This window comes from Myotis nattereri (genome assembly GCF_964212035.1).
Source record: "Myotis nattereri genome assembly, chromosome: 14".
NCBI classification, from domain to species: Eukaryota; Metazoa; Chordata; class Mammalia; order Chiroptera; family Vespertilionidae; genus Myotis; species Myotis nattereri.
The window spans coordinates 33,003,617-33,020,561 of NC_138089.1; the positions used below are offsets into that span (position 1 = coordinate 33,003,617).

The 16,945-nt window shown below is 39.7% G+C and overlaps 1 protein-coding gene across 1 annotated transcript in view; it reads right to left on the bottom strand.

The window, feature by feature from the left end:
- Positions 1 to 1,587: 1,587 nt before the first annotated feature.
- Positions 1,588 to 16,945, bottom strand: part of SLC35G2 (solute carrier family 35 member G2) — a 30,441-nt gene continuing 15,083 nt past the window's right edge. The window contains exon 2 of the mRNA XM_081106166.1: positions 1,588 to 3,021. Coding sequence (XP_080962292.1) covers positions 1,769 to 3,007 — 1,239 coding nt within the window. The 5' untranslated portion in view covers positions 3,008 to 3,021 and the 3' untranslated portion in view covers positions 1,588 to 1,768. The remainder of the gene's footprint in view (positions 3,022 to 16,945) is intronic.

The window sequence follows — 16,945 nt, forward strand, 5'->3', positions numbered from 1 at the left end:
CAGGCAGCAGCAGCCCGTCCTGGGCTAACCCTCTGAACCTGTTTCCAAGGGCCCTTCTTTTGCCTCTGTAACTTGTTTCCTGAGTCCACGAGCCCAGCTGGCTCATTTCTTCTTTATTTGTGACTTTATTTCTAAAAGCCAAGGCAGCTCTCTGAGCAGCCCACTCAAATATTTTCTTCGACTATACTTTCACATTGCATGCTAAATAAACTTCCTCTTGTGCTAGAGTACTTGGCCCTGAATTCTTTCTTTGCCAAACTCAAGAACCAAGAGCCAACTTCACTGGTAACAGATGGACTGAAAACGCAAAAAGAGAACACTGAAGTAGCCCACAGGTGATAATTGTAGAGTATTTCACTAAATCTAGTGAAAAAGAGGAATTGAGGTTGGACTATCAGGTCTCAGAATCTCAGAGGACTGATCCAGCTGAACTGTAGCTCCAATCACAAGAGAATGCTGTCCATCTGATCCTGCTACTAATAAGGGATATGATGAGGCTGGTTGGGGTTAGAGGTGTGCCAAAAGCTGAAGGCTAAAATCAGTTATTGATCAAGGATTCATTGCTTATTGCTGAGGTAACAATGCCAGAAACTGTAAACAAATGCAAAGTAGGAAGTCCTTTTGTCCCTGCTGACTTCCAGTATCCCTCTAATGGCCTTTATTGGTGGAACCTAGTGAGGCATCAGCTAACATAGGAAAAATGTAGTTTGTAGAGTCTGAGCCATAGATCACAGAGGAAAGTATAGAAAGGTGAATTTGGAGCTAAGATATCTCAATAAGAATAATAATAGCTTAATAACCAGTACCATATCAACATTGGTTTATGCTAAATTTGTAAAAATTTCCCAAATTAATGCCACCTTATATGCTTTTACAGACTTTTAGGCCCTTTAAAAAAGAATCTGAAGACACCATGTTGTATCAATTTTCTGCTATACTATATTACTGCTAGTGCATTTCAGGGCTAAGGAGTACCTTTACTGAAGCTATACATATACTGGCTACAAAATCTAAACAAGGGCAATTTGGGAAGAGATCCTATAACTGAGGATAAGCAGACCTTGCCCCAACATTAGGCCTCCCACCATCAGGCAAAAATAAAATAAAATAAAATAAAATGGCTAGACTAAGTAGAACTGGCAAGAATCCAGTCTTCTCCCTACCTCCATTTCCTATGCATTGTCTAAGGTGGCCATTGCAAGAGGAAGACCAACTTCCTGTTCTAAGGTAGGCTAAGCACCATTGTCATGGAATAATCAGCTCCTTTCTTTTATTCCCTCTTCTTGCCTTAACTCAAGCTTCCTTGCCCAACCCAATCACCTCTAGTTTTCTAACGCACGTAGATGACAAAACGGAGGTTGGTGTTCAGCATTTCACCTTATAGTGTACTTTTCACAAATGCCAATTTTTGAATATTGAAGGATTTTTGTTGAACATTTGTAAAACATTGGGCATGAACATTTTTCTAACCTTCGAACTTTAGGACCACAGAAGTTCCATTTGAAAGGGGTCATTTCTTCAATGAAAGTTAACATTCCCCTTATACCACAATTACCTTTTGTTAATAACAATAAAGACAAGGGTTCATGACATTTCATATATTTCATGTTTGTTTTTTAATATAATAGACTAGAATATATTTTCTATATCTGCATATGTTAAATATTATATAGCACTCTGTCAATTATACGACACAAAAAATAGGTGAATATTAAAATGGCAGTGTACGTATTAATAACTGATTGTTAAGAGGATAATAATCAGGTATTCATTTAATGGGAGAGTCTACTATGTCCTGGTAATCCTGCCTTCTTAAATTCCTCCAGTAAAGTTTATAGCCAGCAAGGACAAAAACACTAATCATAATGATTACCCCTCCGAAGACATCATAGATACTAGGAAATATGTGTAACACTAGAAGCTGCAAGACCATTGCTACCACAATCTCCAAATGTTGTACTGTGCTGACCAAAGCTGGATGGAATTTATCCAAGGCATAATAAACCCCTAAGAATGCTGCAGTAGAACAGACACAAATAGCAATGAGATAACTCCAGGCTTCTACATCTAATGGGATAATGGGTTCTTGAAGAACAAACATAGTAGATATTCCCCAGACTGTCCCAGTCCAACCAAAGGTAAACAGTGCAGTCCACATGCTGATCTTCTCCTTAATGGATCTGTATACTATCATGGAAAGAGCAGTGGTCAGCCCAGCCATCACAGTCATAGTATAGCCAAAGGCTTCTTTCCAAGCATTTAACAAGGAATTTTCTTCATTAACTATGTTGGGGATCATGACAAGACAAACGCCTAAGATGCTACAAATAACTGTAGCCATGTCAATATAAGCCATTTTCTCATCTACAAGTAAAAAAGCCAAAATGGCACTGAAGACTGTGGTTGTGGCTCTCCACATAGTGGTCCCATTGCTGGGAGGAACTATAGAAAATGATGTGTAAGCACAGGTGATAGAGATGACATTGCATATACCATAAAAGAAGAGTCGTAATCTATATCCACTGGGCCCAAAGGGGGCCTCCTGGTAGTAACACACAACTAACACAGATAAGACCTGCAAGACAGAACGGATAAAAATCAGTTCTAGAGATGGAACTTTAGAACGATCAGAAACAAGCCTAGTGATAAGAGCTACACATCCATGAGCCAAAGCAGATCCAAATAGCACTATCCACATTTTTCTGGATTGAAACATGTTTTTTTCTGCAAAGCTTTGGAATTGTCCAATCTCATTTGTCATGGGGTCTTCTGTGGGTGGAGGCCGGGTATCCATGGTTCCAAAAAAAGTTCTTCCTTTTCTTTTCATTTCACTCAACAGGCCTTTCTTTGGATTTTCTTCCATAAAATTTCCATAATCTTCATTAATTTCTTCATATCCATTATCCCCAGGCTGGGGATAATGAGAAGTGTATTTCACCGTCACTGTGTTAGGATGTATTTTCACCCGTTTTTTAACTGGATATTTTTTGGAGGGAGAAGTATCCATTTCTTCAGGTAATTCTATTTAGGAAGAAAAAAAAGAGACAAATGTACATATTCAATTGAAATTTAGTTTTAATTTGTATGATCATCATATATACCAATTCAATAATAGAAAGAGCTTGTAACAGTTTTTTTTATTAATATGTATATATTTTTTTATTGTTGACAGTATTACAGCTGTCTCCCAGGAGTTTTTCTTTGTAAGTAACAGGAAGAGATCATTGGAATAGGCCTCATCAGATGTATGAGACCCAATGAAATGATCTACCTTTTTCATTCTCATCTTAAGTCTGCCCCTGTTTCTCATTCTGCTTGTTCCTTGACTCATCCAGCTCTATTTCATATCTTTACATCACAGACAACTGATATTTTTCCATCTTTTCATTCCTACCTGTGTGTCTACCCATCCAATAGGAAAAGCATAACCTAGATCAGAACTTTCCTTCCCATTATGTTCATTTGTCTATATTATAAATTGTGGGTGGATAAGTCTAAGTCTTTTGTAAAATCACTTCTGTATAATACCAGAATTAGCCTTATATTACAAATTATAGTGATTTTTTAACATTTATTCTAGGCTCTCCATACATTTTTCAGATATATGGATACAAAGAAATTAAAAAATAAAACGGATTTAGTGACATTCATACATTGTTGCTGTACAACCTTCCTGATGACCATTTGGACAATATGTTTCTTAACAGATTTTACTGGATTTACTTCATACAATGGAACACTATGCTATGCATCCATTAAAAACAACAATGCAGATTTTTACTGACATGAAAAGATGTTCATGACACATTGTTGAGTGGGAAAAAGTTAAGCTTCTTGTAAGGATTATATGAGATTAATGCATATAGATAATTTTCCACAGTGCTGACATACTGTAAACTCTCAAAAAATGTTAACAATAAATTCAGTTACCTTTCCCATATAATTAACTCTTTCGGAACACTGGATATCTTATACAATGTTATTCTTTTCTTAAAAACTTGTGTTTGGCCTAGCCAGTGTGGGTAAGTGATTGAGCATCGACCTATGAACCAGGAGGTCACAGTTTGATTCCTGGTCAAGGCATATGCCTGGGTTACGGGCTCAATCCCCAGTAGGGGGTGTGCAGGAGGCAGCCAATCAATGATTCTCTCTCATCATGGATGTTTCTATCTCTCTGTCCCTCTCCCTTCCTCTCTTAAATAAATTAAAATACGTATTTTTTTTTAAAAAAAAAACACCTGTTTGTTCACTCAGCTTTCTTTCATTATTCATCCATCTAAGAACAATTTCTTTTCAAATGATTCCTCCTCTCCCCTCTAACTGTAACCTCCTGGTTCAGAGGTCAATGCTTAACCACTGAGCTACACTGGCTGAGCTATCTTTTGTCTTTAAAATGTTTTCCTGTCCTAACTGGTTTGGCTCAGCGGATAGAGCATCGGCCTGGGGACTGAAGGGTCCCAGGTTCGATTCCAGTCAAGGGCATGTACCCCGGTTGCCAGCACATCCCCAGTAGGGGGTGTGCAAGAGGCAGCTGAATCGATGTTTCTCTCATAGATGTTTCTATCATTCTCCCTCTCCCTTCCTCTCTGTAAAAAATCAATAAAATATATATATTTTTAAATTTCTTAAAAAAATAAAATAAAATAAAATAAAACATTTTCCTTTCTCCAATTCCATTTTCCTTTCTGTTTTGATTCTGTTTTGGTTATTGCTAATTCCTATTTAGAATATTGCAATAGCATTCTAACTAGCCCCTTTGAATCTCAATCCTTCCCCAAAATACATCTGTTTTATACCACTATTATATTAATCTGTCTTTAAAAGACTCAAAACAAAAACTTCTCTTAAGCTTCCCCATTCTCTATTCCTCTGCCTGGTTCTCAAGTCCCTGTCTAGTGTAGCTCGTATCAATACTTAGCTCCTTAACACACATACTTTAATCCTGTGTTCTCCCTGTCCTCACTCCCCACATACATATCATTTCTCTAAGTCTTTATTCTCAATAGTTTCCCCTCTGCTCCAACTTTCTAAATAATGTTCATCTTTTATGAAGGTCCAGTCCCAATCTGCCTTTTAGAAATTAGCCTTCCCTAACCACTCTAGCCACTTTTTTTTTCTTCTTTGTTTAGTATCTGCAGTAGTTCTTCTAATTTTTGTAATCTAATCATTTTGTTATTTAGTTGTCTCCGCTCAGTAGGGTTTTGTCTCCAGTCATTGGACCCAAACTTGCTATATTAAATCTCCTTTCCTTGCTAGTCATCCAGTATCTTAATGATATTTCAGATCATATAACTTCCCACTTGCTGTCCATTGTTAAAATTATGACATATCCATTCAGAGCTCCCCCTTTCCCTACTGCCTGCCAGATTTATAGCTCCAAGGCCATGAATAGGGAGAGGATGTGGTCTGTTATTTTAACTCTCCCTTTGGAGAGTGTTGGGAGAGCAATATGGTCTGCCTCTGGGACACTTCCTCCATATCCCTCTTCTAGGCTCTAGCTCCCCTGGTTTATTGGCACAGGGAGGAAGGAAAAGAAAAGGGACACGTGTCTCATATATTGGCTGATGTTGTGTGATGGCTTTTTGATGTTTAAACTTGGCTAGGCTGAACTACATTCCCCAGTTATATTTTACCCTTTGATTGGCTTGATCCCTAAAAGTGGTAAAAAGTCTTAGGTATAAAGCTGGCTATTGAAGCTTGATTATAATATAGTGGTGTAATGTAGGCACTAATGTGATATTTGACACTAAAGAGCTGATAGGTTACTACCTTATACCTAAACAGCCCCAATGTACTTAAACATCCTTGCCCTGAATAAATGTGAAAAGACTACAACCTAACTGGTCACCTAAAATGAAGGCCGCAACAACCATCTTTTTCAGGCTATCTTGAGACAACAGGACATACATAGGATCTGTGTTCTTAAATGTTTCTCCTGAGACCTGCTGAGAGAAGCCATTCCTTCCTCTGAACTGATGAAAAGGGGCTCGTGTACTGAGGCCCCAAAGGCTGTCAGCATGATTCTACCCTCCTTATTCTGAACCCTGCCTGGAATGATAAGGTATAACCCTTAACTTCCCTCTGTGAATAGAGATTCTTCTCTCCCTTTCTCACTGCAACTCATGAGGATCAGGAGGACTAGAGGCAGCATTTAACTTTATATATATATATCTACACTAATAAAAGAGAAAAATGGTAATTGGCGTACGACGATACCCTTTTCATTGGCTAATCAGGGCTATATGCAAATTAACTGCCAACTAAGATTGGCAGTTAACTGCCAACAAGATGGGGTAATTTGCATATGTAGGCACAATGCAGGGAGGCGAAAGGGAAAGCAGGAAGAAGCCCCCTGCCACTGACAGTGATCGGAAACCCTGGAGGGAACTAAGAGCTGGGGGGCAGGGCAAAGGCGGCCCTGGGGCCGCCTTTGCCCTGCCCCCCCAGCCATGATCGGAGAATCAGGCACCTTTGCCACCCTGGCCAGTGATAGCAGGAAGTAGGGGTGGAGCCAGTGATGGGAGCTGGGCACGGTCGAAGCTGGCAGTCCCGGGAGCTAGGGGCCCCTTGCCTGGGCCTAAAGCGAAGCCCACGATCGCGGGGCCGCTACAGCTGTGGGTCCCTGCTGCCCGGGCTGGACGCCTCAGCCAGAGGCATCCTGCAGAGGCAGGGGTGGAGCCCACGCAATCGCAGCCCTGCCCCCCCCCCCCTCGCTGCCACTGCAGGTCCCCGCTGCCCGGGCCGGACGCCTAGGCCAGAGGCATCAGGCTCGGGCAAGGGGCCAATCCTGTGATTGGAGGGTGATGGGGGTCAACGCCTGAGGGCTCCCAGTATGTGAGAGGGGGCAGGCTGGGCTGAGGGATACTCCCCACACACACACACACACACACACACACACACACACACAACCAGTGCATGAATTTCGTGCACCGGGCCCCTAGTGTGTGTGTGTGTGTGTGTGTGTATATATATATATATATATATATATATATATGTTTATTTATTATTATTATTATTATTTCAGAGAGGAAGGGAGAGGGAGAGAGAAATATCAATGATGAGAGAGAATCATCGATTGGTTGCCTCCTGCACGCCCTGCAACTCAGCATGTGCCCTGACCAGGGAATCGAACTGTGACCTCCTGGTTCATAGGTCGATGCTCAACCACTGAGCCCCGCTGGCCTGGTAGCATTTAAGTTTGTTTGTGCTTTATTAAAACTTTTCAAGTCTCTATCTTTGTGTTAAAGCCCACTGCTTTAGAGAAAAAAGAATCTGCTTCTACGCTCTCTTTCAGAAAAGAAACTATTTTCATTTTCCTGAAATCATAAGTTCTCTGACAGGAAACAGTGGTGATGATGACAAAATATCTGTGTAGAATGTGGGAGAAAAGTCTCAGTCACATGGCCATCCCTGCTACTGAGAATCCTACCCTAAAACCTGGCTTCCAAACTGAATTGCACACATTTTCACTCCTCTGGGCCTTTTCCCTGTGCCTCCTTTTGTCATTTTATTTTCTTAGTGTATGACATAGTTAAGTTTTAAAAAATAGTATTTCCTCCAGTGTGTGTTTAGCAGGGAGGAGAGGAGACAATCTAAGTGCTTAAACAGATGAATGAATAAAGAAAATGTGGTATACCCATATAAACAAATATTATTCAGCCATAAGAAGGAATGAAGTTCCAAAATATACTACAGTATGGATGAACCTTGAAGACATTGTGCTAACTTAAATAAGCCAGATACAAAAGAACAAATATTGTATGATACCACTTATAAGAGGTATTTAGAATAGGCAAATTCATAAAAACAAAATAGATTAGAGGTTACAAGGCCTGGGCGGAGCGGGTTGGGGGGGTGGGGGGAGAGAAACAGGTAATTATATTTAAAGGTTAGAGTTTCTGTTTGGGGAAATGAAAAAGTTTTAGAAATAGTGGTGATTATTACACAATATTGTGAATGTATTTAATACCATTGAATTGTTTAGTTAAAATGGTAAGATTGTGTTATGTATATTTTAACAAAACTTAAAATACAAAAAGATAAAAGAAAGGGAAGGAGAAAATAGTGGTTCCTTCAGTATGGTTTTAGGAGAGGGGGAGGAAATGCTAGGCATTGATATTTTTAAAACCTCCTCGGTAGTCCTAATGTATAATTTATTTGTGTGTGAACTACTTGACTCGATTATCTAAGGGCCCTTCTGGCTTTAAGAATTTAATGAGCGTATGGGCTACTGCATACTGACTAAGGAAGACAGGGAGTGGCACAGGGCTGGAATTTTTTTTTAAGTGGATACTGAAGCCAGGCTGCCTGGATTGGAATCCTAGCTACATGTGATATTGTGATTTATAAGAAATATATATTTTGGTCATCTGAATGACCAAAATATATATTTCTTATATATATTTGGATTTTATCCACAGTTCCTGGCTCAGAGCTCCCAAAACCCTTGGAATATCTTAAGTGATGAGAGCATAAATATGTCCTTGGTTTTGAAAAACACGCAAGGATGGGGGCTGGTTGCAGGGGAAGCCAACCAAATGATTTGAGGATTAGAAATTTTAGTCCCATCCATTACCTCTGGTGAGAGGAGAGTGCCTGGAGGTTGAATCAATGGCCAGTTGTGAATGATCGAATCAATCATGACTATGTAATGGAGCATCCATAAAAACCCAAGAGGACAAAGTTTGGAGAACTACTGCGTTGGTGAACACATGGACATTTGGGGAGAGTGGCATGCTCAGAAAGGCATGGAAGCTCTGTGACCTTTTTTTTAAAAAAAATTCTTTATTGTTTAAAGTATTACATATAGTATTACATATGTCTCCTTTTTCCCCCATTGACCTCTCCTTGGCCACCACCCTCCAGCACATGCCCTCACCGCCCCCCCCCCCCCCAGTGTCTGTGTCCATTGGTTATGCTTATATGCAAGCATACAAGTCCTTTGGTTGATCTCTTACTGCTCCCCTCCCCCGTGACCTTTTGACATACCTTACCCTAAGCATCTATTCCATCTGGCTGTTTCTGAGCTATATCCCTTCATAATAAACTGGTAAACTAGTAAGTAAAATGTTTCTCTGAGTTCTGTGAGCTTCTCTGGCAAACTAACCTAAGGAGGAGGTTGTGGGAAACTCTGATCTATAGATTGGCCAGAGGCTCAGATGACAATCGAGACTTTTTAAAAAAAATTATTTATTTTTTTAAATATATATTTTTATTGATTTCAGAGAGGAAGGGAGAGGGAGAGAGAGATAGAAACATCAATGATGAGAGAGAATCATTGATCGGCTGCCTCCTGCATGCCCCACACTGGGGAATTGAACCCACAACCCAGGCATGTGCCCTTGACTGGAATCAAACCCGGGATCCTTCAGTCTGCAGGCTGATGCTCTATCCACTGAGTCAAACCAGCTAGGGCGACAATCTGGACTTTTGACTGGCATCTGAAAGGCAGGGATCGGGTAGAGGAAGGCAATTTTGTAAGAATGAGCTCTCAACCTGTTGGATCTTATACTATCTCCAAGTAGTTAGTGTCAGAATTGAATTGAATTGTAGAACACCCAGCTACTGTCAGAACATTGTTTGTTGATGTGGGGAACCCCTCATCACAGTGGAATTGGTTACAGAACCCTTACTATAGAACTTATTAAATATGTGACCCAGGGCAACTTAACCTCTTTTCCAATTTCCTCTTCTGTAAAATAAAAATTGTATTATCTCATGAGGTAGAATAAGATATTAAATCAGTTAATGCATACAAAACACTTAGTATCTGGCACCTAGCAAGTGTTCAATAAATTTTAATTCTTTTTTCACATTATTCTGTCTGCCTGGAATAACCGGGTCCTCCTCATTTCTGCCCTTATCTACCTGTTGAGCTCCCATCTGTGCTTGATTGGTTTGCTCAAGTGCTATTTCCTCCTTTGCAGTCTTCTCTAGCCTTTCTCACCTCTGTGCCCCTCTGTCTAAGTATTCATGTGTTTATATCCTGTCTTTCCCATCAGACTTTACACTTCTTGGTAGCAGATTTCCCCACCATTAAATCCTCTGCCCTTCACACAGTGCCTGGCACATACTAGCACTCAAATGTTTGTTGGATGAAACAGAATGGATTTGAAAGCCAAAAAGAAGGAAACATGGAAAAGAATGGGGAATGATATTAAAACTACTGATATTTTATTTGCAGATGACATGATGCTGTATATAGAGAACCCTAATGGTTCTACCAAAAAATTCAGTAAAGTAGCAGGATTCAAAATAAATCTATTGCATTATTGCATTTTTATACAGAACTATTAGAAAGGGAAACTAAGAAAACAATCCCATTTACAATTTCATCAAAAAAAAAAAAAGTACTTAGGAGTAAATTTAACCAAGGAGGTAAAAGAACTGTCTGTATTCAGAAAATTATAAGACTATGAGGACAGAAACTGAAGAAGATACAAATAAATGGAAGTGCATTCCATGCTTATGGATAGGGAGACTTGGCATTGTTAATTCAATCTATAGCTTCAACGCGATTCCTATCAACATACCAATGTGTATTTCACAGCACTAGAATAAATAATTAAAAAATTTATATGGAACCACAAAGACCTTGAATAGCCACAACAATCTTGAGAAAGAAGAACAAAATTGGAGGAATAATTATTACACTACAAGGCCATGGTAATCAAAACAGCATGGCATTGGCATAAAAACAGATATATAGATCAGCGGAACAGAATAGAGAACCCAGAAATAAACCCACACCTATATAGTCAATTCATATTTGACAAAAGAGACAAGAACATACAATGGGGTATAGACAGTCTATCAATAAATTGTGTTAGGGAATTGGACAGATATTTACCAAAAAAAAATGAAACTACACCACCTTCTTACACCATATATGATAATAAACTCAAAATGGATTAGACTTAAATCTAAGACTCGATACTACAAAAATCCTAGATGAAAATCTAGGCAGTAAAATCTTAGACATTTCTCTTAGTAATATTTTTTCTGGTATATCTCTTTGGGCAAAGGAAACAAAAGAAAAATAAACAATTGGGACTACAGCAAACTAAAAAGCTGCACAGTCAAGGAAACCATCAAAATGAAAAGACAACCCACTGAATAGAAGGGCATATCTGCCAATGGTACATCTGATAAGGGGTTAGTAAGCAAAATTTATGAAGAACTTATATAACTCAACACCAAAAAAAAAAAAAAAAAATCCAATGAAGAAATGGACAGAGAACCTAAATGGACACTTCTCCAAAGAGTACATACAGATGGCCAATAGACATGAAAAGATGCTCAATGTCATTAATCATCAGAGAAATGCAAATTAAAACCACAATGAGATATCACTTCACACCTGTCAGAATGGCTATCATCAATAAATCAAACAAGCGGTGGTGAGGATGTTGAGAAAACAGAACTGTGCACTGTTGGTGGGAACGCAGATTGTTGCAGCCACTGTGGAAAATAGTATGGAGTTTCCTCAAAAAATTAAAAATGGAACTACCTTATGACCCAGCAATTCCACTTCTGGGTATATATCTGAAGAAACCCAAAACACTAATTCAAAGAATATATGCACCCCTATGTTCATTGCAGCATTACTTATGATAGTCATGGAAGCAACCCATTTGCCCACACACATACACACACACACACACACACACACACACACACACACACACACACACTGGAATATTACTTGGCCATGAAAAAGAGCGAAATCTTAACATTTGCAACAGCATGAATGAATCTAGAAAGTATTATGTTAAATGAAATGAGGCAGTCAGAGAAAGACAGATATCTATGATTTCACTTACATGTGGAATCTAAAGAGCAATATAAATGAACAAACAAAACAGAAACAGACTTGAGAATAGACTGATGGTTACCAGAGGGGAGAGGTTTTGAGAAATTGGGTGAAAAAGGTGAAGGGATTGAGAAGTACAGATTAGTAGTTACAACATAGGAAATATAGTCAACAATATAATAACTATGTATGGTGCCAGTTGGGTAGTGGAAATACCGGGGGAGAAGGGGAACACTTGGAAGGTGTATGCTTGTCTAATCACTATGCTGTACACCTGAAACTAGTACAAAATAGTATTGAATGTAACCTATAATTGAAAAAAATTAAAATATTTTTTAAAAGACTACTGATATTTCTATATGATCTTATAGGCCTCGATAGCCACATCTGCTCTCTTGGTATCGCTGCTCAATCAACGGAAATTTTAGGTAACTGAAAACCTAGTTTCCTTTGATAATTTAAACTGAAATGTTCAGAAGAAGTCTCCCTATCCTCTGCCTTTAGCCTCTATTAGGGTTATCCAGAGAAACAGAATCAATAGGATTGATTCAAATATATGTAATTTTTCAAAGGAATTTACTCATGTGATTATGGAGGCTAGCAAGTCCAAAATCTGCAGTGGGGAACAAGCTGGAGACCCAGAGAAGAGACGGTGCTGTAGTGCGAATGCAGAGGCTGTCCAGGGCAGAATTCCCCTCTTACTCAAGGGCAGTCTTTTGCTCTATTCAGGCCTTCAGCTGATTGGAAGAGGCCACCCACATTATGGAAGGCAATCTGCTTTACTCAGGTCCACCAATTTAAATATAAATCTTATCTGAAAACATCCAAAGTAATCTTTGACCAACCTAGCTGACACGTTAATTATCACAGCCTCATGCTCTGCTTGTCTTCCATATGCTCACAAATTCTGGCTATTCCAAACTACAGGAAATTCTTTGAATATGATCTGCTCTTTCATGTCTCTGGGTTTTTACATATGCCATTCCTACTTTGTGGAATATTCTCTTCCTGCTTTTTCACCTGGTAAATTTCTTCTCATTCTTCAAGGCCCACATTAAATATCACTTTCTCTGGAAAACTTTCCTAGGCTACCTTCCATCCCAACCTGAATTTTATACCCACCCCAGGACTTTCATTATGTCTTCAATCATAGAATATATTGCATTGAATTACAACTGTGTTTTTGCTTTCTCTTTCACTAGAATGTAAGGGTTTTAACCCCACAGGTATTAAAATTAGGTATCACTAATTGTTATATTTGCAGCACTTAGCACAGTTCTTGGCATGAAATAGGTATTTAATAAGTGTTTGTTGAATGAATTAATGGACTATTTTTTTAAATAAGTCAAATTTTGTTAACAAAATATAAATAATATAAATGGATTTACAAGGCTAATGACTCAAATAGGGAGCCTTATTCATTAAAACACTTTAAAATCCTTAATGATATGCAAGAACAATAAAACATTAAGGTGTGCAGTTTGGCTAAAAGAGAATTTGTGTATTTGGCTTCTGTACTGCTAGCTCTATTTCTGCTGCTAGGTCTCCCATATTTCCTTTAACATTAAGTTCCTCAGGTATAACTGAATCTGTTCCTTAAGTAATGTGTATCTGCTTTTTTAAAAAAAAAATATATTTTTTATTGATTAAGATATTACATATGTGTCCTTATCCCCACGTTGCCCCCTTCCCCCCCCTGCCCCCCCCCTCATGCCCTCACCCCCCCCCCACCCCCCCGTTGTCCGTGTCCATTGGTTAGGCCTATATGCTTGCATATAAGTCCTTTGGTTGATCTTTCCCCCTTACCCCCACCCTCCGCTACCTTCCCTCCAAGGCCCGACAGTCCAATCAATGCCTCTCCATCTCTGGATCAGTCCTTGTTCATCAGTTTATGTTGTTCATTATATTCCACAAATGAGTGAGATCATGTGGTATTTATCCGCTCTCCAGTTCCATCCATGCTGTGGCAAATGGTAAGAGTTCCTTTTTCTTCTTCCTCTTCTTAAAGAATACCTTTCAGAATTTCATATAATGCTGGTTTGGGGGTGATGAACTCCTTTAGTTTTTTCTTATCTGTGAAGCTCTTTATCTGACCTTCTATTCTGAATGATAGCTTTGCTGGATAAAGTAATCTTGGTTATAGGTTCTTGCTATTCATCACTTCTAATATTTCTTGCCACTCTCTTCTGGCCTGCATGGTTTCTGTTGAGAAATCAGCTGACAGTCGTATGGGTACTCCCTTGTAGGTAACTGACTGTCTTTCTCTTGCTGCTTTTAAGATTCTCTCTTTGTCTTTTGCTCTTGGCATTTTAATTATGATGTGTCTTGGTGTGGTCCTCTTTGGGTTCCTTTTGTTTGGGGTTCTCTGCGCTTCCTGGACTTGTAAGTCTATTTCTTTGACCAGGTAGGGGAAGTTTTCTGTCATTATTTCTTCAAATAGGTTTTCAATATCTTGCCCTCTCTCTTCTTCTGGTACCCCAATAATTCTGATGTTGGTACGCTTGAAGTTGTCCCAGAGGCTCCTTACACTGTCTTCATATTTTTGGAATCATTTTTCTTTTTCAGTTGGGTATTTTTTGTTTCTTCGTATTTCAAATCTTTGACTTGATTCTTGGGATCCTCTTGTCTGCTGTTGGATCTCTGTATATTATTCTTTATTTCAGTCAGTGTATGCTTAATTTCTAGTTGGTCTTTTTTCATATCCTCCAGGGTCTCACTAAATTTATTGGCGGTTTCCATACAATTCTTGAAAAACCTTATAAACATGGTTTTGAACTCTATATCCAGTCGTTTGCTTTCCTCCATTTCTGTCATTTGTGACCTGTTCCTTTGTCTCTGCATTTTTTATGCTTCCCTGTGTTGGTAGAGTGGTTTTGTGTGCTAGGTGTCCTGTAGGGCCCAGTGGCTCAGCCTCCCCAATTACCTGAGGTGGACACTCATGGTGCACCCCCTTGTGGGCTTTGTGCACAGTCTTGTTGTAGTTATGCCTTGATTGTTGTAGGATCACTGGGAGAAATTGACCTCCAGGCCAGTTGGCAGTGAGAATCAGCTGTGTCTGCAGTGGGAGAACTTCTGTGCTGAAGACACCCTTCTGGGGCAAGACTTGCTTCAGTGGGGCTTTGGTGCTCACTGAGTCTGCGCCCTGAGTGTGTCCCTGATGGATCTGAGGAGTTGTAATCTGGATGGTCCCACTCTGACCACTGGGTACACCGGCTCTTGGATCTAAGGAGGTGCTAATTTAGCCTCTGCCTGAGGTTACCCAGCAGGCGCTACGGAGAGAGCTCCAGATTCCCCTTCCTTTTTTGGAGTTTGGAGGTGCCCTGATGAGGTCCAGCTGTGAAGCAATGCAAGCTGCTGTGGGGCCTTGGGCCTTCTCTTGGAAGTTCTGGGTCTGTCTGGCCCAGCTGCAATTTGTTAGGTAATTTTCAGGTTGCAAAGGGCCAGGGCATTCATATGCAAAAGCCTCTGCAGCAGCCTGGGTGGGGTGGGGTCTCAGGGAATCAAAGGGTGGAGCAAGCAGCTATGGCAGGTCCTCAGCCCTGCCCTAAGGGGCCGCACATTTCAGTGTCCCGATAATTGCTGCAAGCACCTCTGAGGGAAAGCCGCCCTCAAGTTCAGAGTTCTGCCTGCTGCCAGACAGTCCAGTTTCTCCCCGTATGAGTCCTGCATCCCCGGAGTTCAGAGCAGTCGGGAGCTTGTGACTCCCTCCTGATTCAAAAAGACAGCCACGTCCTCAGGTACCAGCCCCTTTCCGCGCACGCGCTCAAGCCTCCGTACCTTTGCACTTTACTTCCGCAGCTCCTCTGAATCTCAGTGTGCTTTTCTCTTTTCTTCTAGTTGTAGAATTTACACTCAGCCAGCCTTCCTGTAGTTCTGGATGATGTCCGTTCTGTCTTTTCGTTGTATTTTTGAAGTTGTTGTGGGAGGCAGCAATTTCTTGGTGTTTACCTATGCCGCCATCTTAGTTTCTCTATCTGCTTTTCTTAAACCATTCTTAATCAATTAGGAAGGGTACTAGAGATAAATGTCTTTCAGCATCACCAGAATGAACTTCTGTTGCTATTTCCCTGCTTCCCAGTGCACATCTCAAAGTTTGGTCCAGTCAAGTGAGTCCCACCACCAAGTATACAGTAGTTCCTCATCAGGCTTCCCGGGCTTGATCAGGACAAGCTTCTCACTCAGGAGCTATTTACCACCATCAGATCTCTAAGTAAATAACAACTTTTTGTTTATCCCTATTACAAAAGCAACATATGTTTATTGTAGAAAATACAGAAATGTGGTAAAATAAAGAAAATAAAAATCACTTAGAATCCTACCCCCCAGAAATAACTACTGACCCTCTCTAGGCCTTTTTGTATTTGTGAACATTCCACACCCCCCGCAAATGGTATCAAACACTATATCTTATTTTATAACTTTCCCACTTTACTTACCAATACATTGTAAATATTTTTCTGTGTCATTAAATACTCTACAATATCACCTTTAATGGCTAGTTAATATAGGTCCAACAGTGGGCTTTGAACACAATAGGTTGATCATTAACTTCAGCTTTCTGAGAGCTGCAAGGCAAATGGGATGACCAACTGCCATTAATCCTTTATGCAAGAATAGACCCATAACCATTTTGTGAAAAGCCACATATGTGAAAATGAACAGATAACAACTTTGAAGTCTTCCCACTGAATGTCAATGATGAAATGGTTTTTGATGGCCAGAGGCAGATGGTAGAAAAACAAATAGGAGATAAATCAAGAGTATTCATGTTTGTCTTTGTTCTCCATTCAGATATGATCTATGGAGAGAACCTAGCTGAGATTAAAAGTGAAATAAAGTGTGTCTTTATTCATGTTTGTGTGTTTATTTAGGATCAACACACTGTTTGGTTTTGAAAGGGTTTGAGGCAACCATTTAATTAGAGTTAAAAGAAAAATGAAACCACAAGAAATATCAAGAACAGATGCTCCCAAGCACCTGGGATGTGCTCTTTCGGATTGTTTGGTCCTGAATATGGCTCTGGATTCTCTAATTATAATTACATAATTATAATAATTATGTTTATTTAACCCTTCTCTGTGCCAGGCATATGCTAGAACCTTGATTTTTCCATTTAACAGTCAAAACAACTCT